The sequence below is a fragment of the Talaromyces rugulosus genome, chromosome VI (genome assembly GCF_013368755.1).
Source record: "Talaromyces rugulosus chromosome VI, complete sequence".
In the NCBI taxonomy this organism is placed as follows: Eukaryota; Fungi; Ascomycota; class Eurotiomycetes; order Eurotiales; family Trichocomaceae; genus Talaromyces; species Talaromyces rugulosus.
The window spans coordinates 445912-468802 of NC_049566.1; the positions used below are offsets into that span (position 1 = coordinate 445912).

The following is a 22891-nucleotide window of genomic DNA, read 5'->3' on the forward strand; positions in this document are numbered from 1 at the left end:
GAACAGCGGTGGATATGGGTTCGTAGACTTAGGTGCCGAGATGCGAGCGATCAATCCATGGTCGTCATTTAAGCCTCATTTAGACAGATATCGGTCATTAATAGGGCATTTGGTCTCCATCATGCGTCATGGACTAAGATGGTACTTTCTGTGCAAAAGACAGTGGCTCTGGACGGCCAATAATCACAGATACCCCTTTCATGTTCTGACGCTTCATAGGACAGGCCGGTGTCGTTGGAGATGCATCCACTGAGGGCCAGTTGCTTAGATCGGATAATAGAGCCAACGTGGGCAATACTGTACGCTGGGTACTGGCATCAAAGTGAATCCAAATATTATCCTGGGCTGACCACCTCATCAGCTCCGAGCCGCGTCGCGTGCTCCAGCCGTGTTTCAATTACCACTGTGGGGTGTACATCGCCGACAGGCCAACGGTACCTGCTCCGACAATGGCGACTTTACTTCCGGGCTGCACGTTGGCGTTGATTGTTCCGCATTCATATATGTAGCCTGTAGGTAATGCATCGGAGAAAGCCACGGCAGGGTTATTAGGGTTAGGGTTACCCGAACCCTAACCCTAACCCTTTGCCAAACATGTGGTTGTTGCCATCTTTTCCTTTTTTTTCTCTTCCGACCGGGGGCAGGAGAGCTGTGATGAATAGAGACGTCAATTATACTCATGCTGAACCAACCTACAATCAACTAGAAATGCCACCAGCAGTTGAGGTATAGTCTTGGTTACGTCATGGCGGATACCTTACCTTGGTTGTCCTCGACCAAGCACCTACTCGGGACTAGAACATATATATCATATGTTCGACAAGACCACCTTGTCACACCACCTAATCTTTGATTCAATGGGATTCATATGCAGGCAGTTTGCGGAAGATCGGGGTTGTCTGGTACCCAGGCCATCCAAATGGGAAATGCCGAAAATATAAGTAAAGACGAGAATCTTTTGTTATCGTCTATTTGGCCACTCGCCTCATTTTCAATACTCACCCTTATCTTTTGAATGTCCTATTGACATGGAAATGGAAACTTGGATTAACCCGCCCTCGAATGTGCGGCACCCTTCAGCTCATATCTATCTGCTGCGAGTTTCTGACGAGAGCAGGTTGTATACGCGGGGGTATCGGAGCTCGTGGTTACAGATTCCATAGCTCGGTTTGCGATTGTCGTGCGGAACGTGTCCGACCTAGTCAGCTTCTTCGAGTGCCAGCTTGCCCTCGCGCCCTCTCATGATAAATCAACTGCAGTTCCAGACCTTGTACTTCAAAAACTGATTGAATACCGTAACTCGTATAACAAAAAATTCGCGGCTGTTGCACTTCCGCGCTCGTTGGCGGACCAATGCCCTTCCCTCTGCCTCCGTCTCTGGAAAGAACTGGATAGTGTTCCGTATGTAATCGCAAAAGAACCGCACCAGAGAACACGCGCGGACCAGGGAGAGCTGGCGACATTTGCTGGGTGGGAGGAAAAGCAGATCGACGAGCAGGCGGACTCGCTCGCCAGGAAGTGCATAAGGTCTGCATTCTTCCTTCTGATTTTACCGCCCATTCTAAATCGTATACAGATCATTTGGCATCGGACATGTCATGCCTGCTGCTCAGCTTGATTTGCACGGCATGGTTACGAACTTCCGAGTGTCCTTTGTGGACGAGACTGATTACCAACGGACTGTCGGAAACCGTACATGGTCCCTAGTGCAGAATTACGCCGATGATCTTCGAAAGAGAAAAGTCAAAGTGGCCTTCTTTAGTAGCACAACTCACGGAAGGCCAGATGTATCTACGCGCCATGCGCTCATTCGCCTAGCGCAGTGCTTGGGAGTCGATTTCCAATGGTCGGTTTACCTCACTCCATGAACACCCCTTACTTAATTTCTCCATAGGTACGTTCCTCGGCCACGTCCACAGCTCCTTGATATTATCCGAAGGGTGCAGAGGATCCTCCATTGCGTCGAGGCCCCATCGCAGCCTCTTAGTGCCGACGAGGAGCTCGGCATCCTAGAGTGGGTTTACAAGACCGCCAAGCGATACTGGCTCACCAAGGGAGGCCCTCTGCTACCGGCTTCCGACGGTGGAGCAGACGTGGTGGTCATTAGTGATGCAATCCTGTCTTCGCTAGCCCTAATTGCAAAGCAGTCGGATCCATGGCGCCCTGTGGTTTTTGAGAATCGTTTACACGTCCACCACTGGGCTGAAGACCGCGACAACGACGATAACCGCAGAAGATGGGAAAATCAAACGTTAGAGTTCCTACGTGCACGGCTGAAACATGTGGACCTGCTCGTTTCCCAGGAACCAAAAGCCTTCGCTCCAAGTCTCCTGCCGATGAAGCAGGTGGGCTACATACCGGTGGCGATTGATCAGTATGGATGCTGCACATGATAGAAAGTCCAAACCAAGTGGCCTAATTTTGTGTCACAGGATCGACGGCGTAAATAAACCCTTACAAGACTGGGACATTTCCTTCTACGGCCGCGAATTGAATGCGATTTGCAGGAGTGCAGGCAAGCCAGTACTCGATTACCCTTACAGTAGGATTATTACCCGACTCTCCTCTTCTTTGGAATTTTTTTAATAAAAATGACAATGTCCAGGACGCTACTTCATTCACCTGGTACAGCTTCTCCCCGACGAAGGTACGACCCGCCTTTTGGACAGTTACAAGGCCTTCTACCATCAATACCGAGCTGAGAACCCAAATGCTTCGGTCCCCTACTTCCTGATCTGTCACTACAGCTCCACGAACACTCCCGATACGGACCAAGTGCACGCCAATCTCCTCACCCACATCCAGTCCCACATGCCAGACCTCGAGGGCCTCATCTCGATCATCCGGCTCCGACCACCAGAGCAACTGTGGAACTCGCTTGTCTCACAAGCACTCGCCGTGGTGCAACTTCGCGACTACGAAGGAATCCCCGAGATGCTGCTGGGTGCTGTCCAGAAGCGGACACCTGTCATCGTCAGCAGGGAGTTTGCGTACTATCCATTTCTGCAGGAGAGCAATGGTGCCCTCGTTTTCGAGTACAATGAGGGTAACTCGCTCTCGCAGTATTTACTTGATGTCGTTAAAGGCGAAACTCAGACTGAGAAGCACGCAGCAGCTAAAACGAGGCTCGAAGACAGGGCGACCACGGTTGGCAATGCTTTGTGCTGGTTTTTCCTGACTTCGGAATTGTCGAGGGGGGAGAAGGTTGAGCCGGCGGGAGAGGACATTTATGTGATGGCTGAAAGGAAAGACTTGTAGTATATCCGTTATTTTTTTTTTAATAGTATGTAATTTTTTCCAGTTCTTTACTTGGAGACTAATCCCTCCCTTATTCTTTCACCGGCTTCATTCCTTTTGCGCTTGACGAAGCATAAATTGTTTATGTTGTAGCTTACCTAGATTACGGATTCATACTAGAAGTATAGATCAAAGCAAGTAATACTAGCTGGGTACCCTGGTTGACGAGAAACCCTAATTGGCGTATCATGCATGTTTTGAACCATGGTTTCCTAGAGTAAGGTGGGTTTCCAGGTTGGACGAATACTTGAAAAGGGTATCAGACAACACCTGACCTTGTGGCCTTCTGTAGAATTAAATAGTCAGAGCCCACCGATCATGAAATGTTTAACTCTAGCCCCAGGTAGCAGCTATACTAGTACACGGTATAGACGAGATCTCTTGCCACACCCCTTGCTATTCTGAAAACTATCTGGTCATGCCATTTTTACCCTTCTCTATTGTGCATAGTCTACGGAGAGAACTGGCTGGGTCAGATGCCGAGATTCTGACATGGGGCTGTGATGGCTATGAAAACTGCACACAACAATGGAGCGAAACGTGTGATACATTTGTGGTATCTCGACACCTCAACCCCGTCTTTGCTTTTCTCTTCTGGTTTGCTTGAACAATGGGATTAATCCCTCACAGGGCGCAATGGTCCGGGTCGCATCAATCCATCAAGCAGCGACCGTCGTCCGCTTTGCCTCACACCACGAGATCCCCTTCACAACCCGGGGAGGCGGATACTCGACCAGCGGCGCATCGATAACCTATGGCGGAATCGTCCTCGACCTCTCCAAGCTCCGAGCTGTCCACGTCTTTCCCGATTCCCAAACCGTCACGGTCGAGGGCGGAGCAGTCTGGGCCGATGTCGACGTCGCCGCCGCGCAGCACCAGCTCATCGTGGTGGGAAGCACACTGAACCAAATCGGCGTCGCGGGAGCAACACTGGGAGGCGGGTACGGGTGGTTAACGGGCCAGTATGGCCTCGTGATTGACAACCTTCTCTGGGCGAAGATGATCCTGGCCGATGGGTCGATCGTCACGGCGTCGGAGACGGCCCACAGAGACCTGTTTTGGGGAGTCCGAGGCGCAGGCCAGTGTTTTGGGGTCGCTGTAGAGTTGGGGTTTCGTGCGCATCGCCAGGAGAACCATGTGTTTGCGGGCACTCTTTGCTTCTCGCCGGACAAGCTGCCGCAAATTGTTGCTTTTGCTAATCATTTTGAGACTGTGACCGACGGCAAGCAGGGGTTTTGGTTTGGGTTCACGATGCAAGACTCCATGGCCCAGTGTTCCATCTTAGTGGTGCTGTTCTACAATGGATCCGAGAGCGAGGCGAGACAATTCTTCTCGCCAGTGCTGTCGCTGGAGCCGGCGATGGATAGAACGCAGATGCTTCCATACGATGGTCTCAACGAGATACTAAACACCACGGACGTCACCACTCGCCGCGACAGGCTTTCCAAGATTGATATTACCTATCCCGACAAGAGTGTGGGGTTCCGGAAGAGTCTGCGCGGTTCAAACATCACTCTGCCTCTCGATGTCGATTTCGTGCGATTAATCTATGACGAGTTCAATGCTGTGTTGACAGACCACCCCCAGGCGCGAGACAGCAGGATCCTCTTTGAACTTCTTCCCAACAGACAGATAACGAAAGTTGCCAACAGCGCTACGGCGTTTGCTAGTCGTGGTCCGTATTACAATGTCAGCTCGCTTTTTGAGTGGACTGAGGCACACCTGGACAACGAGATACGCTCACTGCAACAGAGCTTGATGGACAGGATCGGGAGATGTGCCGGTATCACGAGACAGCCTGGCTATAATCCTTCAACCCATGGGACAGGACTATATGCGAATTATGCCGGTACGTATAGACTAAACTCCCGTGGTGTGTCGGGAGGCAGAGTTACTGACAAGGAACAGGCCGTGACGTCCCTGTCGGGGAGATATTTGGAGACAATCTTTCTCGTCTTCGGAGACTGAAGGAGAAATATGATGCGCATAATATCTTCAGGAAGTGGCACAACCTTAACAAGCATGATCCTCCGGCTTGATGCTTGGAGTACCTTGGGTAATAGTCCGGGAAAGATGAATCGAAGGGGTTGAATTCCTCCGAGTCATAGCTATGGATCGAGGAATTGCAACGACTTATTATACGGCTTTTAAAAGATGGAAGTGGTCTAAAGAAGGAATATCACAAAGGTGTTGCTACGCATTACTTATAAGGCAACCGACACCTTAGCAATGTTAGGTCGTAGGAAGTTTTAAATATAGTTTTCTACTTATTGCCCTTACAAGTTTAAATGTACGTAGTGGTAAACATCCTGTAGGTTTAACTAAATAAAAGTCTTTGTGCAACTTAAATAGTTAATTACAGCGCTTGCTTATACTAATGATATTAATAGTAACTATATCTAGCCCGTCGAATTAATATAAAGATATAATATACTATCCTTTTAGACAGGAAGCAACACTGCACATCCCACTTGTCTTCATTGCAACCTAGGATGTCAGAATCAACAATCAGAGAGTGAACAGCTACGGACATGTTGCCGAAACAATCCGATAATAACCAGGCGCAAGGAGACATTAGCAAGTTTGGAACGTCTTCATGCTGATAAATATCCAGCACGAGGGTCGATGTTACCGTTGATGCTGGTAACAAGCAGCAAAACCTTCGTGCCACTTATGTCGTTCCACAGCACATCATGTGAAGCAATTTGTAAGAACTGTTTCGTTGTCGGCTGATTTTAAACCCTATCTTCCTTATTTCCTGGTTACGGTTGCCTTGTATTATTTATTGTTTTATTTAGATTTATCGGCGGAGAAAGATGTTCCTCTGATAGTCAGTAATGAAATGGTTATTAAGAAGATCAACCCTCTATGATAACCAATAGAACCATTCAGCTTAATAAAGGGGGTTCCCTTGGCATAAAGTCTGGTCCTGAAAGCAATGCTGCCTAAATTTGAAGACTACATAAATTACATTTCCCAAGGGATAAGTGGGGGTCACTTTATAACACAGGAATTGTTTCAATATTACATTTTTTATGGACGTGATTCAGTTTTCTGAATATTTTGGAGATGAAAATGACGACGTTGCATTTCAATATACGCAAGTCATATTTCAACACGACAATCAAATTTATCACGGCCTTTCAAAGAAGAGATATGGCTCGAAGTTGGACATCAATGATCACGACTTGTACGACACGACTCGCATTCCCGTCGAAGAACTCAAGCCAAAATTTGAAAATACGTTTACTAAGGCATGCGACTATTCGGAACCTGTTCAGTGGTATATCAAGCGCCAGTGCTTATCGCATTACGATCCACAACACCCGGATCGACTCAAATACCAGACACTTCAGGAAGTTAAAATGTGTGAAATCCTCAGGGCGAACCCCCACCCGAACATTGCTGTATATCATGGCTGCGAAGTAATGGACGGGCAAATAAGGGGTCTTTGTTTTACAAAGTACAGCCAAACCCTGATGGAAAAAGTAAATGGAGCAAAGTACAACAAACAATCTTTTGCTTTGAAAACGGTTGGCAACATCCCAGCTGAAGCCAATCAATGGCTCGATGATATTGGATGCGGAATTCGACACCTTCACTCGCTTGGATTGATCCATAACGACATCAACCCCTCTAATATCATGTTCGATGGAGATCATCCAGTGATCATCGATTTTGGCTCTTGTACGCCAGACGGACACAATCTAAACGAGATTGGGCGGACGTACGAATGGCACGATGGAAAAATCATGGAGGCCAAGCGGAGTAACGATTTGGATGCCCTGGAAGAGATAAGACTATGGCTAAAGGGAGACGTTGACAGCTTCAAGCATTAAAATTTCCACACACGATTGAACACTTTTCGTTTCTTTTCCTGTTTCCTCAAGTACAGTTTTGTCTCGTGACTGGTATGGTTTCCTAATATTCATTACTTCGATAGTATTCAACCAATATTTTAAAATGACCGAAACTGTCAGCCAGATACCCAATAAAAGTGAATTGTTATGGATTTGAATATACACCACGCCTTGCCTTTTTTCTATTTTCTCATAACATACGTCGGTACTATACATGGCGAAGAACTGGATCTATATCGGCATCAGAAACCCACCACCAACATGCAACCCAAAGACCAAAAAAAAAAAACATAAAGCAAAATGCAATTTTAATGACCGTTAGCACTAGCCAGATCCCCCGACGGATCCACCTTTGTCAAATACGCCACCATATCCTCAATCGTGGTGACTTTGATGCCGAACCGGTGACCGAACCTGAGACAGGAGTCCCTCCTCATCATGTCATTGTTTCCAGTAACCTCTGCGACGCCGTCAACGACATCGCCTTCCTCGACCAGCTCACCAATCACACCGGCGGGTGCGCGGCCGGCCAACCGGCACAGATCAATGGCGGCTTCAGTATGGCCTCTACGCTCGCGCACGCCGCCGGCGCGAGCACGCAGGGGCAGGATATGGCCGGGGCGGCGGAAGTTGTCCGGTTTGATGGCAGGGTCAGCCAGGCGTCGGCATGTCAGGGCGCGGTCGTGCGCGGATATCCCTGTTGTTACGGAGGCGTCGTTGGAGTCGATGGAGATTGTGTATGCGGTGATGAGCGGGTCGGCGTTGTTGATCACCATTTGGGGGAGTTGCAGTTTGTCGGCGTGTGAGGGCAGGATGGGTGCGCAGACGTAGCCACTGGGGGGGAAAAAAATTGAAATTAGTCTAGAGTTGTGTGTTTGTGCTGAAAAAGGTGTATATATATATGTACCTCGAGTATCGCACCAGAAACGCCATCTGGGCGTCTGTGACGGCGTCGGCGGCGATGATCAAGTCGCCCTCGTTCTCGCGGTCTTGCGAGTCGAGGATGATGACGAACTGGCCATTTTCTGTCACAGATACCGTTAGCGATTCTGTCTGTATCCTATATGCATTCTGTCTCCAGTGCGACACGACATTGAATGATTGCCGTCACATGTCAAGAGACGATAGCACGAGGGGGAAACGCACTGAACGCAGCTACCACGTCCTCCACCGAGTCAAATTGCAAATTGCCATCTGTTGTTGACGGCATTGTTTCGCCGTCTCGATATGTATAAAGGTCTGTATAGAGGGGGAGAGGGAAAAAAAGTCGAGTTTCTGCGCGCTTCTCCCAGAAGCGGGGAAGTTTTTGCGGTTTTTTATAAATGCAGACGAGGACGTTCGTCGGAAGTGAGCGGGTTGGCAAGCAGTAGTTTGTAGACAATTTCCGCTATTCCGCGCTATTCAGAATATACGAATTCTGCTCAAGTGTCTTGGGTTGATTGTTTTGTCAGTCGTTGTCCAGAGTCTCGCGCAATCCGACAGTGGCCGCGGCGGAGAAGAGAGCGAGCGAGCTGCGGGGACGATCTAAACTCAGCGACTGTCTTGGGTTTAGACCAAACGGTTGTTGTAGTATTACTCGATTTGTTTTAGTTTTTTTAGTATTTTTTGCTTAAATTGCATCTGGTTTGTCAGATATGAGAAATCAGTCTAGAATTGCCAGCATTACTCAGTCTGATATGTAATCAATCAGCTGTCCCCACCACAATATCGAATAAGTGTCAGTTGCTTACATTAATTGATCAACCGATCCTGTCTTGCCATGATAGTCTAAACTCGTACTCGATGTTTATTATTATTACGCTGGTCGGGCCTCGGCCAACCGTATCGCATTATGATCGCTGCCGAGGCATCCAAACTATAGAAAATAGTATATCCGTATACCCGTCTATATTGATCTGACGGCTTTAAATTTCTATCCAAGCATGCCACGAAGTACATGTATCCAGTACGCTGTATATGTAGCTATAGACGGCATGTATATATCATGTTATCGTTTATTCTAGGCCATTCCGAGTCGCCCCATCCAGCGCACTTCGTCCGCTTGACGCTCCAACGCCAGACGCATCATGCGCGCATATTCCTTCTCGCGACGGCGCAGCGCCTGGCGACTGTTTCGGCGAGCTTGACGCTGTGCAGGGTCGAGATCGCTGTCGTCAGCCGGTATGTCATCTTCGGCATCGTCATTGCCATCCTCATCCTCATCGTCCGTTGCGCCATCCGGGTCAGGCGAAAAGCGCAGGCGGCCGATACGGTCGCCAGTCCATAAAAGAAGCTCGTCGCCATCTAAATTGGCGTCTGTAGGTAGGATCTTTCGCGCGACCGCGTTCCTAGTGCTCGCTTCCGAAGTTAAGAACATGCCCGACGGAGAAATGATGCCGTCGACAGAGTTGTCGTCCGAAGACGCCGCCACTGGCGACTGCTGTCGGTCTGTGTTGATGTTCCAGCGGCGAACCTCGGTGCGTCCGTCGCGTTCGACCCATTTGATATTTCCATTCGCATCTGAGAAGACGATGCGCGCTCCATGAGAAGCCACCGAGAGTAGCTTCGAGCTCGCCGCGCTTTGCCGGTTCCGATACCGGGCTGTGTGCATGGTCGACTCGGCGTCTCGGTCTTGGGGATCGGTGCCCTTGAAATCGAGGTCATGGAGTTCCAAGGAGCCTCTTCCATTGTAGTCTCCACATGCAACAATCGTGTGTTTATTGGGCCAACTCGAGTCGGAACAGACGGGAAAGCTGGGTGGCGGAATAGAGGTTAAGCCGCACAACCGTCCCCCGGAATGGATAGGCTGTTGTAATTTGGGAAATGTGCGTCGGTCATAGCAAAGAATGCTAGGAAATCTCCCAGCGAGAAGTATCGTATTCACATGAGGTGTCGGTGGATGTAGTATGGACAGGGGGCCCGGCTGAAAGAGAGGAGCGTAGTTGGCGCCTCTGTCATTTGGCTCCGGACTTCGAATGCGTTGAGGTGGCTGTCCATTGGGGAGAAGGCGTAAAATCTGAGAATCAGGGTGGCTGTATAAATTCGAGTTGGGGAGAAAGTCTTCGGCTGGGTGTTTTTCGCACCGGAAGCTGATTTCAGCCTCTTCATCTGGAGTCGAGAGCCGCGCATCGTAGATCTGCAGGCTCAGCGTCGTCGCCAGTGTAATTGGAACCGAGTAGTCTGTCTCTTGTGACAGAGCAAAGATGGACCAGGCATATCTTTCTTGGTGCACAACACGCAGGGTTTCCAAATCAACTTCATTGAGAATGTTTCCCACACAGACATAGGCTCTTTTTCGCACCGAGTCCACGCTCATGCACTCGCCAACTCCAAGAAACTCCAGTGGCGGACCTCGTGGTTGTGAATTTTCGCCGCGCTTCGACAAATCTGCGAACAATATACCAGGCTGACTTGTCCCAGAAATTCTACCCTTGGTCACACGTGAAAAGGCCGAGTGGGAATGATTTAAATCCCACACGCAGACAGTGCCATCCTCGAGCGGAGCAACAACTTTATCCTCTCGCGCGAAGCTCCAATCTCTTAGCAAGCCCATGCCCTTCACATCGCGAGTAGTATCTTTTTCGGGATGGGTGGCCGGACGCTGTAGCCAGGAAAACGACAGCGGGGCACTGCGCGCAATGTATTCCGAATACCAATCCACATCTTCGGATTCGTACGAGGGATCCCACTCGGCGGCGGCCCGGCTTCTTTGGCCCATGCTCGGCTCAGTAAACTCGTCTTCGGCGGCATCGTTGGAGGACGTGAGGGGATAAATTAAGGTACGCAATGAGTCGGGTCCCAGCGAGCTCAGAGTTGTTGTTGACGCCTGCGACAGGCCCGCGGTTTGATTGCGTGCGCGGAAGGCATCCTGTCTCCCATTCCACGAGCCCTCGTAGCAATGGAGCCTCCATAAGTAATTATCGCGCGACAGCTCAAAGAACCGGCGTGAGACAAGCTGCAGTTGGACCTGCTCGCGCGGGGTGAGGTCTGCGACAGAAAGCGTCAGCCAGTCTCGGGTTATCGGCGGGGGTTCTCCGTTTCTCGGACTCACAGTCGATGATCTTGGTCAAGATCTCTACAGGAAGGCTGTCCATGGAGAATCAGGCGAGACGGGCAGCATGAGGGGCTTTTCTGAGCGCGGAGAACTTGCACGGAAGTTCTCTTGCTGAAGAAGACAGAACCGGCGTTGTTGATGGCCATCGCCCTCGCAGCGCCAAAGAGCGAACGAAGCAAGCGAGTTTGACGCCCCCGCAACGTCCGGCGCTTCTAGATTGGCGTCACGTGTCTGGGCTGACTCTCAAGTCCAGACTGTTGACAACTGGGCTGGCTGTCAGGGCCAGATTCTAAATGTCCACATCGCCGGAATTCATTTCCTGTGACCAGGCGTGCTTCTTAGTGGACGTTGCTGTCTCGCCGCGTCGGTTTTGTTTCGGGCTGGTGTTTCTTTCTCTCGAGGGTCTAATTCTAGAAGATAATGGACTGTACGTTTCTATTTTCAGAAATGGCAAAATTATCTAGTCTGGTTTGTACACTGCGTCTTTGCACAACACGGCGACCTTCTTGAAGAAGCGCCTCCACTCGAGGGGGTCGCCTTTGACTTTGGTGAACTCGGCCTCGAACAGGCCATCGGAGACGCATTCCACTATAATTGTGCCCTGCAGCAGACAGAGCCGCTGATCCTTGGTCGCGACTCGAATGGCAATCGGACCAACGCTGTCCGAGCCCGGAAGATGAGCCGGAACAGGAACGCCCAGACGATGGAGCGCTTCGCTCAAGAAAGGGACAAGGAGCTTCAGCGCCCACGTAGAGTAGAAGCGATTCAACGACCGCGAGGGGATGATGTCGCGGAACTTTTGCGCATTTTGCGTGCGGCTGATGGGTACCGACGGATTCTGGCTGAATTGGGACATGGCCGGCTCGTCTTCCAGTCGGTCTGCCATGAGGAAGTCCTGGGTGGTGGATATGCCATAATCGATTGGCTGTGTAGCAGAGAATGCATTGCCCAGCGGCGCATCCCAGTCCACGGTCAGGTTATCGGTTGGCATCTCGGGCTGTGTAGAGGACAGTCGCGCCTCCAGCCCGTCGGAGGAGTCGATTTCCATGGCCGAGGAAGAAGCTCGTTGGCGACTTCTCTGTGACTGTGCAATAGGATCTTGGCTGAAATCGATACGCAGCGACTCGAACATGCTGGTTGCAAGATTCACCTGGTCTCGCAACTTTCCCTCGGTAGATAGATACTTGTTCGGCTGTGTAAACCAGGGATGTCTCCTCACATCTTCCATGGTGAAGCGGCTGTTCACGTCCACTTTCATCATGCCTCGTAGAAGCGACAAGACGGTTGGCGGCAGTCGCTGCCAGAGCTCGTCGGTTGTCCTTGCATTCTTCTCGACGTACTCGCTATACTCGTAGCTATTTTCCGTTGGGCTGTCCCAGGGGGTGTTGCCGGCCAGCAGCACAAACAAGACCACGCCGCACGACCAGATATCCGCAGAGTCGGCTCGATAGCCTGGGCCCTTGGTCTGGCCGCGCGTGCTGCACCCAATGACCTCTGGGGCTATATACGGCGGACTCCCACACAAGGTTGTGCACATCTTCATCTTGCCGTTGTACTCGAAGACGGTGGCCAGTCCAAAATCGGCAATCTTCAAATTGCCGTCATCGGACAGCAGAATGTTCTCTGGTTTGATGTCGCGGTGGCCGACGCCCCTCGAGTGCATGTAGCTGACAGCGCTGATCAGCTGGGTAAAGTAGAGGTGGGCAATGTGCTCGCCGACGCCCTCATCGGCCTCGATCTTGTCGAAGAGGTCGCCGCCCTCGGCCAGCTCCATGGCGATCCACCGCCAGGTCGCATCCTCGCCGGTGTGGAAGAAGGAGATGATGTTGTTGTGGTCGCCAATGTGCTTGTGCACCGTCACCTCCATCTGCAGCTGGCGCGCCCCGATCTTGCCATGGCGCTGTGCGTACTCTTTGTGGATGAACTTGACGGCGAAAACGGGATTTTCGTCCTGCAGGGGCGACGCCTTCTTGATGCTGTGCTGGCAGCGATTAGTCTATCTTTGCTCGTCATTCGTTGCCACTACTACTGACCATGCATAAGCGCCCTGGCCGATTGTTTTGGAGACGATGCGAAAGGGCAGCTCCGTTGGCAACGGGGCCAGCTGCGAGTGCTGCATGGCCAGCGCTGGTCTCGTCGCGTCGCCAATACACGAGGACGGCAGGAGTAATAATAATAATAACAATAACGACGCCAAATCACGACGGTCTGGGTGAAGCGAGGAAAACACGCGTCGCAATTTATCCGTTTGCAGTTAAAAGCAAGTATCGCAAGTGGGGGAAGTCGTTGCCCCGGACGGCCGCAGTAGTAAACAAAACCAGCCGCTTGTCTCCGCTTTCCTCTCCCTCTCTCTCTCCCTCTCTCTCTCTCTAGCTTACTCTCACTTTCTCAACCCACGATCTCTGTGTTTATCCCATCGGAGTTTGTCCTCTGCCTTATTGTGTATCTCTCTCCCTCGACCTGCCTTACTCCTGCCTTGCGGTGGGCCATAGTTACAATTAGTCACGCTCACGGTCACTTGCATCGACGGATCCGTCCTCGTCACATTCGCTGCATTCCAGAGATCTACACTTTCTTCTACCCCCGATCCTTCCACCAACTCGTCGCTGCTTCCTCACTCTACTGTCTTTCAGCATGGACTACAGCATGGAAGACACTCAGAACGCTGCGCCCCAAGCCCGCGAGGCCTCGAAGCTGGGTGCTCCCGCGCCACGCAATGACACCCAGAGCGTCACTAAACGGTTAGTCGTCGATCCACAAAGGAAAAACCTATACAAGTAGCTAATATGAACCTTTCTTTTACAGTTTACAGTCGGAACTCGTGCAGCTCATGCTCTCTCCGTCGCCTGGCATCTCCGCCTTCCCTAATGCCGATGGCAACATGTTATCGTGGATTGCGACTATTGACGGACCGACCGAAACTCCTTATGAAAACCTGACATTCAAGCTGTCCTTCGCCTTCCCCAACAACTATCCATATGCTCCCCCGACTGTTCTGTTCAAGACACCCATTTACCACCCCAACGTCGACTTTTCCGGTCGCATTTGCTTGGATATTCTCAAAGACAAGTGGAGCGCCGTCTACAACGTGCAGAGCGTCCTCCTGAGCTTGCAGAGTCTGCTTGGCGAACCCAATAAGTATGACTAGTCCTCTTGCAAATAGGTGTTGGTGACTAACAAGTTTACAGTGCCAGTCCGTTGAACGGTGAAGCCGCCGAGCTATGGGACAAGAACTTTGAGGAATTCAAGCGCAAAGTTCTTGCCCGACACCGCGACATTGATGACGACGAGTAAATGGACTTGCTCACATAATTTTTTGGGAATACACTTGACGCAAAGTCAGTTGCATATAGTGGCGCGGCGTTTACTAGCTTGTGATATTTTTCCTCGTCTTTCTCTTGTGCTGACCAGGTTTGGCTATCAATGACGACTTTGGGATGCACCTTTGACTGTTATAGTATTATGATACCTTGAATTTAGTACTTTTCCTCAAACTGCAGAGATAGTATTCGTATGACGCTGGTTATGAACTCATACAAGGCGTAGGTGTTATACAGTAGGTTCATCGACCAGGATCCAGCAATGACGACTTGGCTATAACAGACCATGCACGAATATTCAGGAACTGCCACAGTTTATGCACCTGTACCTAATAAATGGTACTGTTATTACTGAGTATGCAATCCAATCCAGTCATGGCAGGCCTCCCGCTAGGGTTAGGGTTAGGGCTAATATAACTAGTAGTCTAAAAAACAAGGCTTCCCAGACATCAAAACAGGTAAAGGGGCACTACTCTTAGTATCAGTTGCTAAAAATCAAAGTCGAGTATGTATAATCCTGAATTTGAATTCTTAGCACCAAAAGTTCAGCAGCGGCATGTAACACTTGCGAAATCGGCCTGTAGGAAGCGGTAGAAATGAGTATAAATGAGTCATCGATTTAATCGGAATATTTCGTTCATCTTATACATGTAACATTCGAAACATTGAATTCTGATATTTCCCCCAAAGTTGAACTCCTTCTCTTCAATTCAATGTAATGTGATCTGACCTATAACTAAACATTTTAATACTACAAGTATCTATACAACCATGTCATCCCTCGACCCAACATTCTCCTCGTATACAAAACCCCAAGCCCAAAAATACGCACAAGCGCGTCTCTCATACCCATCCCAGCTCTACGAAACCATCATCACGCATCACACGCAGACCGGTGGCCGACTAGATACTCTCGTCGATGTGGGATGCGGACCGGGCAATGCGACGCGCGATCTGGCGCTCTCGTTTGAGTATGCCTTTGGTTTGGATCCTGGTACGGAAATGATTATTTCGGCGCGTCAAAGAGGTGGCAGGACGCGGAGTGGGAATGAGGCGCGTTTTGCTGTTGCGCCAGCGGAGGAGTGTGTTGGGGTGGTTGCAGAGATGACGAGAGCTGGAGGTGTAGAGGGAGGAGATGGGAAGGTGGATTTGTTGACGGCTGCTATGGCGGTAAGAAGCTTCTTCTCCTAACGTATCTATTTGCTTTCTCTGACTCTGGCAATTACCAGGCACACTGGTTCGATATGCCCAAGTTTTGGACCAATGCGGCCGAGATGGTGAAACCCGGGGGAACCGTTGCTCTTTGGACCTGCGCATCCCTTTACTGCCGTGAGTAGCTTCATATAAAAAAAATTCCTTTTTGTTTCTAACATCCAAATGCAGACCCCTCAACACCAAACGCAGCAGCCGTCCAAGCGGCACTCTTCCGATTAGAACGAGAGATCCTCGCTCCTTATGAACTACCATCCAACCGTCTATCTCGGGATCTTTACGACAAACTTGTGTTGCCATGGGATGTACCCCGAAACAATGAGGCGGTATTTCCTGCTTCGGAATTTGTACGCATGGAGTGGGATCGCGATGGTGTCCTCAGTGATGGAAAAGAGTTCTTTGGTGGCGAGAGTAAAAGAATTACGCTGGCGGATCTCGCCAAGAGCCTAGATACAGCGAGTATGGTTACTAGATGGAGGGAGGCGCATCCGGAGCTGGTGGGTACAGATAAAGACTGCGTGCGTGAGACGATAGACGAGGTCCGAAGGTCTTTGGGAGAGTCAGGTGAAATAGGGAATGAGGATGTTTCGATTAAAGTTGGATCTGGCACTGTTTTGCTATTGTTTAAACGGAGATGACAATGTTCTATATACAAATGATGTCAACTAACCTTTAAACCGGCTATAAGTCGGGACTACTTGTCGGCACGAGGATTTACAACGTTGTTGGCCTTGTCCAGAACCTGGATTGACCATTCCATGCTATTGGAAATTTCACTCGGCCATTCAAAATCCAGGTCCGCCAAGCTATCGGGTGGGAAATCAAGGGCTAGAGATCCCATAGACATAGCGGAGAGAGCTTCTGTATGCGTCCCAAGAGGGATGGACGAATCGGGAGCGCGAGGAGTCACTAAAAAGTCAGCAAACAGCCCATCCAATATCCTGGTGGATAGAAATTGGTACCTCCTGAAACAGATCTCAGATGCGCTAGGTTTTGCAACATGCCGACTGCCTGTTTTGCGGCGGGCGACTGGACACTCAGAGCTTGAAAGACCTTTAAACATGTATTTGCATCTTCATTCAAATATCCAGAGAACTCATTGGATCTCTCGTTGGCATCGCAAAACACGTCAGCAACAAATAATATAGAGCCCGCACAGATCAGACAGGAGATCATCTGCCACCATGGAAAGTCTTGAACAAGGCTGCGTTCATCTGCGACATTGTGCAGTAAACGTGCTGTTTGCTGCGCAGCAGATATGCACTTTTTTTCGGCTTCCTGTATTTCTGTCCTATAACTACGCAATGAGGCCATGAATGCATCACTGTGGTGCGGGAGTCTGGGTAGGGCAAGAAACGGTCTGTGTATCAGAGCACGAAGGTGGTGAAATTTGACCGCGAGCATGTTTCGCTGAATAAAGTAAGCTATAAATATCTTTCGCAGAAGAGAACTTCTTGCCATACCTGTCGCTGGAACACAACCGACCTTTCGAATGTGTGACCCAGATCAAAACGAAGATGATGGGGAAGACTGGATCTCCATCTGAGAAGAGAAGAGTCGATGGCGGAAGCATTCAAGAGGAGCTGATCAGCAGATATCTCCGGCTGTATCGGCTGGTACAGCTCCTGAATCACATCCTCGACAATGCTGGAAAATTGTATAACATGGAGGAAATAGTCCATTATCAAGTTCCCCACCATGTTATCATCAGAGTCAGCATCCATGTTCTCGCGAGAGGGCAGAGCGACATGAAAGTCTGCTTGACGAATAGCCATTGGTCGTCCAAGCTGTAGGGCAAGAAGACGATCAAGCACATACATGGAATACCATGTTCGCCGCCTGAGCTCGCATTCTGTATCAATTGAAACTGAAAGTCCTCGACGCGGTGGCGAGGTTTCCACGTGAAGGCCGATACTCTGTCCCATGCGGACAGCGAAGCCAAGAGTATTCCAACACCTGTCAGAACTCGTAAGACCACCTTGCCACTAGTATCAATTAATAAAAGTATGCTGATAAACATACCGATCCGTCTGGCAAATAGCCAACAAAAAGAAACATCGCAGTAAAGAAGCCCAAACATTGACCAGACTGCATTGAGCCATTAATTCGTTTGAAAAATACACGGCTTGCTCGAAATACTGAAAATGTGATTGCGAGCTTGGATGGTCATCGTGAGGAAAAGATAAATAGTAGGAACCGATAGCAAAGATGAAATCTAAAGCAGTCAACATCTACCCAAGAAGTAAAATGCGCAGAGGTGACTTGCTCAGTACTGCCAGCATAGATCTATCTTGATGTTCGTTGAGTTTAGATTTCTTTGCCCACATTTGTTGAAATTGTGCGCACACAAGGTCCCTGCATAAAAAGGGATACGCAACCTGAATAGTAGAGAAATAAATATCAAGATATCTGGAACCCTCCTCCTGTGAAGTACAAAGTAAAGGCCGTCCAAGAATTGTGGTGTTTTCGGGGATATCTGTTTGATCATAGTATTGTTTGCTTAAATCATCTCCGCCCATACAGCTCTCGATAGTCTTAAAGAAATACAAGTCACTGGCCCGTCCGACATAGGTTGGTGACCGTTCTTCAGAAGGACTTTCAGGCTGCTCGCTACTCTCCACGCGCTGTGCCTGATCGCCGAGCTCGTCTGGTAAGCGTTGTCGAATGCTGGTCAATGTGAGGTCCAGTGCCACCTGGTCCCCTTGATCCAGCTTTGACTGAAAGCTTCGGATCAAGGCCTCGTAGGACTTGACAATATACGAGCAAGCCCTATGCCCATCATGCTCGACATCTGTTTCAGCACGCTGTGCTCTTCCACCTGTACTAGTATTATGGTTGCGTTTCCGAGAGCTCAGCCAGGTGCAGGTAAACCCGTAGCCTTTACAGCGGCCACACTCGGGCTGCTGGCCATCACACTGCAAGGAAATGGTCAATATCTGGAAATGAAATATCACCGAGGCGGTGAGAATCCAACTTTTGCTTTGAGAGCCCGACATTTCTCACAGGCTAATCCAACGCGCTGCCGCTTCAACGCTCTCCCGTCTGACTTGCGAACAAGGGCCATCGGGAAACACGGATCTACACAGCCGATTCAAGTAACAATTGGAACACAATATATTTCCAAGAGGGTCTGGTGAGCCGATTGTCAACTATTGAGAACAGGTTCATTATCTATCGCTCCCTACGACATCATCCTTGTTTGCCCCACACCCGACACATCCGTCTCAACCGGGGTATCCGTCCGGACCGGATCAATCTAGTAAATTTCCCAGGAACTTGACTGAAATGCAGGCAAAAATGTTGCCTGTCTTGGTTTTTGTTTTTTGTATGTGACGTGTACCTGGCCGGGTAGGACGGGTTCGACCATCATGACGTGGAGTAAACGTGATATAGCAAGTGTATACCATTTGCCTCGCATACAAAATTATTTTTTTAAGTAGATCAATTAACGCCAATTGATATCTAATACAGCTAAAAATCTGTTTTGCATCAAGTTACAAATGTCTCCGTCCCCCAAATACCAGACCCAGGTGTCGGGCAGTGTCGAAAACGGGGACTTTCAACTTTCATTTGCAGCAGATAATGGCAGCCCTATTTCTCCATGGCATGATATTCCACTCATGGCAGACTCCACGGAGCGAATATTCCACATGGTAGTGGAGATACCAAGAGGATCTCGCCCAAAAATGGAGGTAGGGGGAAAAGCCATCTTTAAATCTACCAGTTGCATAGGGTAATCTGGCTGATGATCATTACAGATTGCCAAGGAGGTGCCTGGGAACCCTATTAAACAAGATATGGTGAATGGGAAACCTCGCTGCCTGGCTGATATTTTTCCTTTCAAGGGATACCCATGTAATTATGGAGCATTTCCACAAGTGCGAAAGATCACGTTTGCCCGAAAGAAATATTGATAATTAACATTATCAGTAGACTTGGGAAGATCCATCAACGATTGACTCGGAGACCAATGCAAATGGAGACGACGACCCCCTTGATGTTTGTGAGATAGGCTCGCGAGTTTCTACCGTTGGGGAGGTCAAGAGAGTCAAAGTGCTCGGAGCGTTTGTAATTATCGACCAAGGCGAGACCGACTGGAAAGTGGTAGCTGTGGACGTTGAGGATCCTCTAGCAACCAAACTAAACGATATTTCCGATGTCGAAGCCAATACTCCTGGGTTTATGGCTTCCTTGAAAAATTGGTTCTGCATGTACAAGGTCCCCGAAGGAAAGAAAGCAAACACTCTACCTTTGGGGCAAACAGATAAAACCCAAAGGTCTGTAATGAGAAAAAATATCCTGTTCACTTGCATAATGGCTGAATCTTGATTTTCTAGTTACGCGTTAGATCTGATCGATCGCTGCCATAACGAATGGCACAGCTGTCGAAGACGGCTTTTGGAGCGAAGCCACAAAAGCGAGTCGAAGCCGGATGTTGATATTTCAGAAGAATCTTCTGCGTAATAGTGGACGGGAAGACTATGCTAGTTACATTTGACATTGTCAATTGAATTAATTGCTTCGGAACTGAATTGGCGTGTACATAATAGGGACTTTGATAAACCCAAATACTCCCCAACTGTGAATCTACAAAGCAAAATCGATCTCATCGACGTAAGATTTTCTCCAGCCCATTTTTCATTCTCTACAGAGATATCACATATGGCTGCCTCAGATGGTAAAAAGTCTTGCGGCAAGCTGGACATGTCGCTTTGTAGGCGCATAGCCAGGTGTCAATGCAACATAGATGGAATATGTGGCCACACGAGAGTTGGCGGAATGCAGACATGCTTGTTAATTTTTTATCGCAGAAGATGCAATTTTCTGGGGCATAATCTACGCAAGAGACTTTTCATTAAAACCAACTAAGAACCCACCCACAAGGAAAGAGAGAGTCATACCTCGCAGCTCAACGGGGAGGCCAAATAAAGAGGGCATCCCGGAGATGTTTAGATCATATTGCCTAATTGGGCCTTTTTGTGTGCGCGAAGGTACATGTATGTAGTGATTTTTCATTGTTAGCAATACATTATGATTATGGAATACCTTGAAAGGCTGATATACCTAAATGCCTTTCGTTAGCCGTAATATTATCGGAATAGAGTCCCAGGGACGGCCCGGACGGATCGGATGTCGATAGTGACGTGGTTGATCCTTTTGCATATATTCACTTAGCTAAAATTATTAAACATGTATGCTTAAGCAATAATTATCAAGCTATTTCTGCAGCTATAAGATAGCCAAGTCAGCTGGCGGTTGCAAAGTGGGTGATGTACGAACCACCGCCTAGAATACTCTGGTAAATTTTTCATTTCTTTTACTTTTCCCTCGGTCAAATATTAACAGATCTTCATCATCTTAGCCAACGACTTGCATCATCAAATTTGAACAGTCAACATCTTGGTCCAATTACCATGTGGCCTCTTACCTGGCTCCGTGAAACAATCCGTAAACTCACTCACTCGGAGCATAGTCGACCCCCAGAGAGCGCAAGACCAGAAAATAGGACTCCAGATAACACAGATTTACCCGGAGATTCTTTCGGTGCGCTCAGTGAGGTCGCCGCCCCCGCTCCCATACAACATCCGGAGAGAGAGCCAGAGGACACCTTGGAGAAGCAGCTCTCCGGTGCCACCATGAAATAGGCATGCGTTTTTTCTTTAGTAGTGAGAGGAGATACTAACTTCAAACTAGCCATACTAAATCCTTCGTTGTTGATTTCATCAGAGGTCAAAACATGGCATCAATTTACTTTTGGTCTAGGATTTTATACTCCTATAATCGTATTGAAACATGTGTACGAGTCAATCGTTATATCTAATTGCGTTCAATGTCTGGGGAAATATACAACAACCGTTTGATCCGTTGGTTCCGTTGGAAATCATGTAATTACGAAATAAGCGCGTCATGAACGTTTGAATGAACATAAAAGGGGCACTTATAGTGCTTCATCAATCTATAAAATAAAAATTTTTCAATTTTAAGAGACAATTTAGATTGTTTATCATAAACATCTGTACCAATGAGCGTCCGCGTTTTCCTCATTCGTCATGGAGAAACGGAGTGGTCGGCAGCGCAAAAACATACTGGCAGCACTGATCTGCCATTAACGGAAAAAGGAGAAAACGAGATCAAGAAAGCTAGAGCTTCGTTTGTCGGGACTGTCAAATTAATTGATCCAGCAAGTATTCGACGAGTGTGAGCCACAAGAAACACGCACAAGGACTATGTATGTGTTGCACAGATTAACCTAAATGATCGTATTAGTTACTGCTCTCCGCGAACACGTGCCCTCCAAACAGCAGAAATTCTGTTTCCCAATATCACAAGTAAATCTCAGCAGAGTAATGGGCCCAAACTTGAAGTTGCGCCATGTCTTCAAGAATGGGATTATGGCGACTACGAAGGCCTGACTAGGGATCAAGTTTTCCAAGCACGATCCGACCAGGGCGTTGAGAATTATCGGGATTGGAACATTTGGAGGGATGGCTGCGCAGGTGGAGAGTATGTCATCCGAGATCATCACTTTGATATACACCCTAAGTCTTTATTTGATACTCCGCAGGTCCCCGGTTGATGTTTCGTTACGCCTTGGGAATTTTATTTCACGCTTGAAAAATGAAATAGAGAAAGAAATAAAGGAGAATCCGAATCAAAACAGGCCCGGGGATATTGTCTGCGTTGCACATGGGCACATCCTGTCGTCATTAGCCATGGTATGGGCAAAAATTCCTCTGGGCAATGGGGTAAGACTGCTCTTGGAGACGGCTGGCGTGGCAACTTTAGGGTAGGTAAACAGACTATTTCATGTCAATTATTACTAAAGGAGAATAGGTTTGAGCACGATGATGTTAATGAACCTGCAATTTTTATTGGTGTCCGCCCCAGATCGTAAACGATGTCATGCTCATAAAACTGTCTACTGATTTTTATTTTATTTTTGCATTAATGACAACATAATTGTCAACAGAAATTGCACTTGCAACGTATCAAAGAATATAAACACCATTCCTGTCAACATATCGCAAATGTAGCTGTTGGCATTTCCAGATGTCCAACATAACCACATTTTTGACACATCAATTGATGGGTTGTTATATTTATTTATAGTCTAGATAAGTATTGAAGTCAGCAGCTCAGTATGTGTAGATTTCTTTGAAACGTACTAT

General features: G+C 48.6%; 11 protein-coding genes across 11 annotated transcripts; 7 read left to right on the plus strand and 4 right to left on the minus strand.

The window, feature by feature from the left end:
* Positions 1 to 708: 708 nt before the first annotated feature.
* Positions 709 to 3258, plus strand: TRUGW13939_10499 (uncharacterized protein; the record flags this gene model as incomplete). The annotated part of the gene is made up of 6 exons (XM_035493610.1): positions 709 to 726; positions 1118 to 1527; positions 1577 to 1846; positions 1895 to 2374; positions 2433 to 2542; positions 2606 to 3258. 6 exons carry the CDS (start codon positions 709 to 711, stop codon positions 3256 to 3258), a joined length of 1941 nt encoding a protein of 646 aa, XP_035349503.1.
* A 675-nt stretch (positions 3259 to 3933) lies between these two features.
* TRUGW13939_10500 (uncharacterized protein) lies at positions 3934 to 5336 on the plus strand (the record flags this gene model as incomplete). Its single annotated transcript, XM_035493611.1, has 2 exons — positions 3934 to 5146; positions 5206 to 5336. 2 exons carry the CDS (start codon positions 3934 to 3936, stop codon positions 5334 to 5336), a joined length of 1344 nt encoding a protein of 447 aa, XP_035349504.1.
* A 996-nt stretch (positions 5337 to 6332) lies between these two features.
* TRUGW13939_10501 (uncharacterized protein) lies at positions 6333 to 7136 on the plus strand (the record flags this gene model as incomplete). Its single annotated transcript, XM_035493612.1, has 1 exon — positions 6333 to 7136. The coding sequence occupies one exon, from the start codon at positions 6333 to 6335 to the stop codon at positions 7134 to 7136; it is 804 nt and encodes a 267-aa protein (XP_035349505.1).
* A 329-nt stretch (positions 7137 to 7465) lies between these two features.
* On the minus strand, positions 7466 to 8367 carry TRUGW13939_10502 (uncharacterized protein; the record flags this gene model as incomplete). Its single annotated transcript, XM_035493613.1, has 3 exons — positions 7466 to 7991; positions 8065 to 8206; positions 8304 to 8367. 3 exons carry the CDS (start codon positions 8365 to 8367, stop codon positions 7466 to 7468), a joined length of 732 nt encoding a protein of 243 aa, XP_035349506.1.
* Positions 8368 to 9156: 789 nt separating this feature from the next.
* Positions 9157 to 11230, minus strand: TRUGW13939_10503 (uncharacterized protein; the record flags this gene model as incomplete). Its single annotated transcript, XM_035493614.1, has 2 exons — positions 9157 to 11123; positions 11188 to 11230. 2 exons carry the CDS (start codon positions 11228 to 11230, stop codon positions 9157 to 9159), a joined length of 2010 nt encoding a protein of 669 aa, XP_035349507.1.
* A 420-nt stretch (positions 11231 to 11650) lies between these two features.
* Positions 11651 to 13309, minus strand: TRUGW13939_10504 (uncharacterized protein; the record flags this gene model as incomplete). Its single annotated transcript, XM_035493615.1, has 2 exons — positions 11651 to 13166; positions 13224 to 13309. 2 exons carry the CDS (start codon positions 13307 to 13309, stop codon positions 11651 to 11653), a joined length of 1602 nt encoding a protein of 533 aa, XP_035349508.1.
* Positions 13310 to 13824: 515 nt separating this feature from the next.
* TRUGW13939_10505 (uncharacterized protein) lies at positions 13825 to 14484 on the plus strand (the record flags this gene model as incomplete). Its single annotated transcript, XM_035493616.1, has 3 exons — positions 13825 to 13931; positions 13996 to 14328; positions 14379 to 14484. 3 exons carry the CDS (start codon positions 13825 to 13827, stop codon positions 14482 to 14484), a joined length of 546 nt encoding a protein of 181 aa, XP_035349509.1.
* A 797-nt stretch (positions 14485 to 15281) lies between these two features.
* TRUGW13939_10506 (uncharacterized protein) lies at positions 15282 to 16360 on the plus strand (the record flags this gene model as incomplete). Its single annotated transcript, XM_035493617.1, has 3 exons — positions 15282 to 15680; positions 15740 to 15839; positions 15894 to 16360. The coding sequence occupies 3 exons, from the start codon at positions 15282 to 15284 to the stop codon at positions 16358 to 16360; spliced, it is 966 nt and encodes a 321-aa protein (XP_035349510.1).
* A 56-nt stretch (positions 16361 to 16416) lies between these two features.
* On the minus strand, positions 16417 to 18718 carry TRUGW13939_10507 (uncharacterized protein; the record flags this gene model as incomplete). Its single annotated transcript, XM_035493618.1, has 5 exons — positions 16417 to 16631; positions 16685 to 17132; positions 17186 to 17678; positions 17745 to 17953; positions 18101 to 18718. The coding sequence occupies 5 exons, from the start codon at positions 18716 to 18718 to the stop codon at positions 16417 to 16419; spliced, it is 1983 nt and encodes a 660-aa protein (XP_035349511.1).
* A 504-nt stretch (positions 18719 to 19222) lies between these two features.
* On the plus strand, positions 19223 to 20186 carry TRUGW13939_10508 (uncharacterized protein; the record flags this gene model as incomplete). The annotated part of the gene is made up of 4 exons (XM_035493619.1): positions 19223 to 19414; positions 19481 to 19522; positions 19656 to 19999; positions 20060 to 20186. The coding sequence occupies 4 exons, from the start codon at positions 19223 to 19225 to the stop codon at positions 20184 to 20186; spliced, it is 705 nt and encodes a 234-aa protein (XP_035349512.1).
* Positions 20187 to 21744: 1558 nt separating this feature from the next.
* On the plus strand, positions 21745 to 22617 carry TRUGW13939_10509 (uncharacterized protein; the record flags this gene model as incomplete). The annotated part of the gene is made up of 4 exons (XM_035493620.1): positions 21745 to 21920; positions 21990 to 22226; positions 22288 to 22509; positions 22557 to 22617. 4 exons carry the CDS (start codon positions 21745 to 21747, stop codon positions 22615 to 22617), a joined length of 696 nt encoding a protein of 231 aa, XP_035349513.1.
* Between the last annotated feature and the right edge of the window lie 274 nt (positions 22618 to 22891).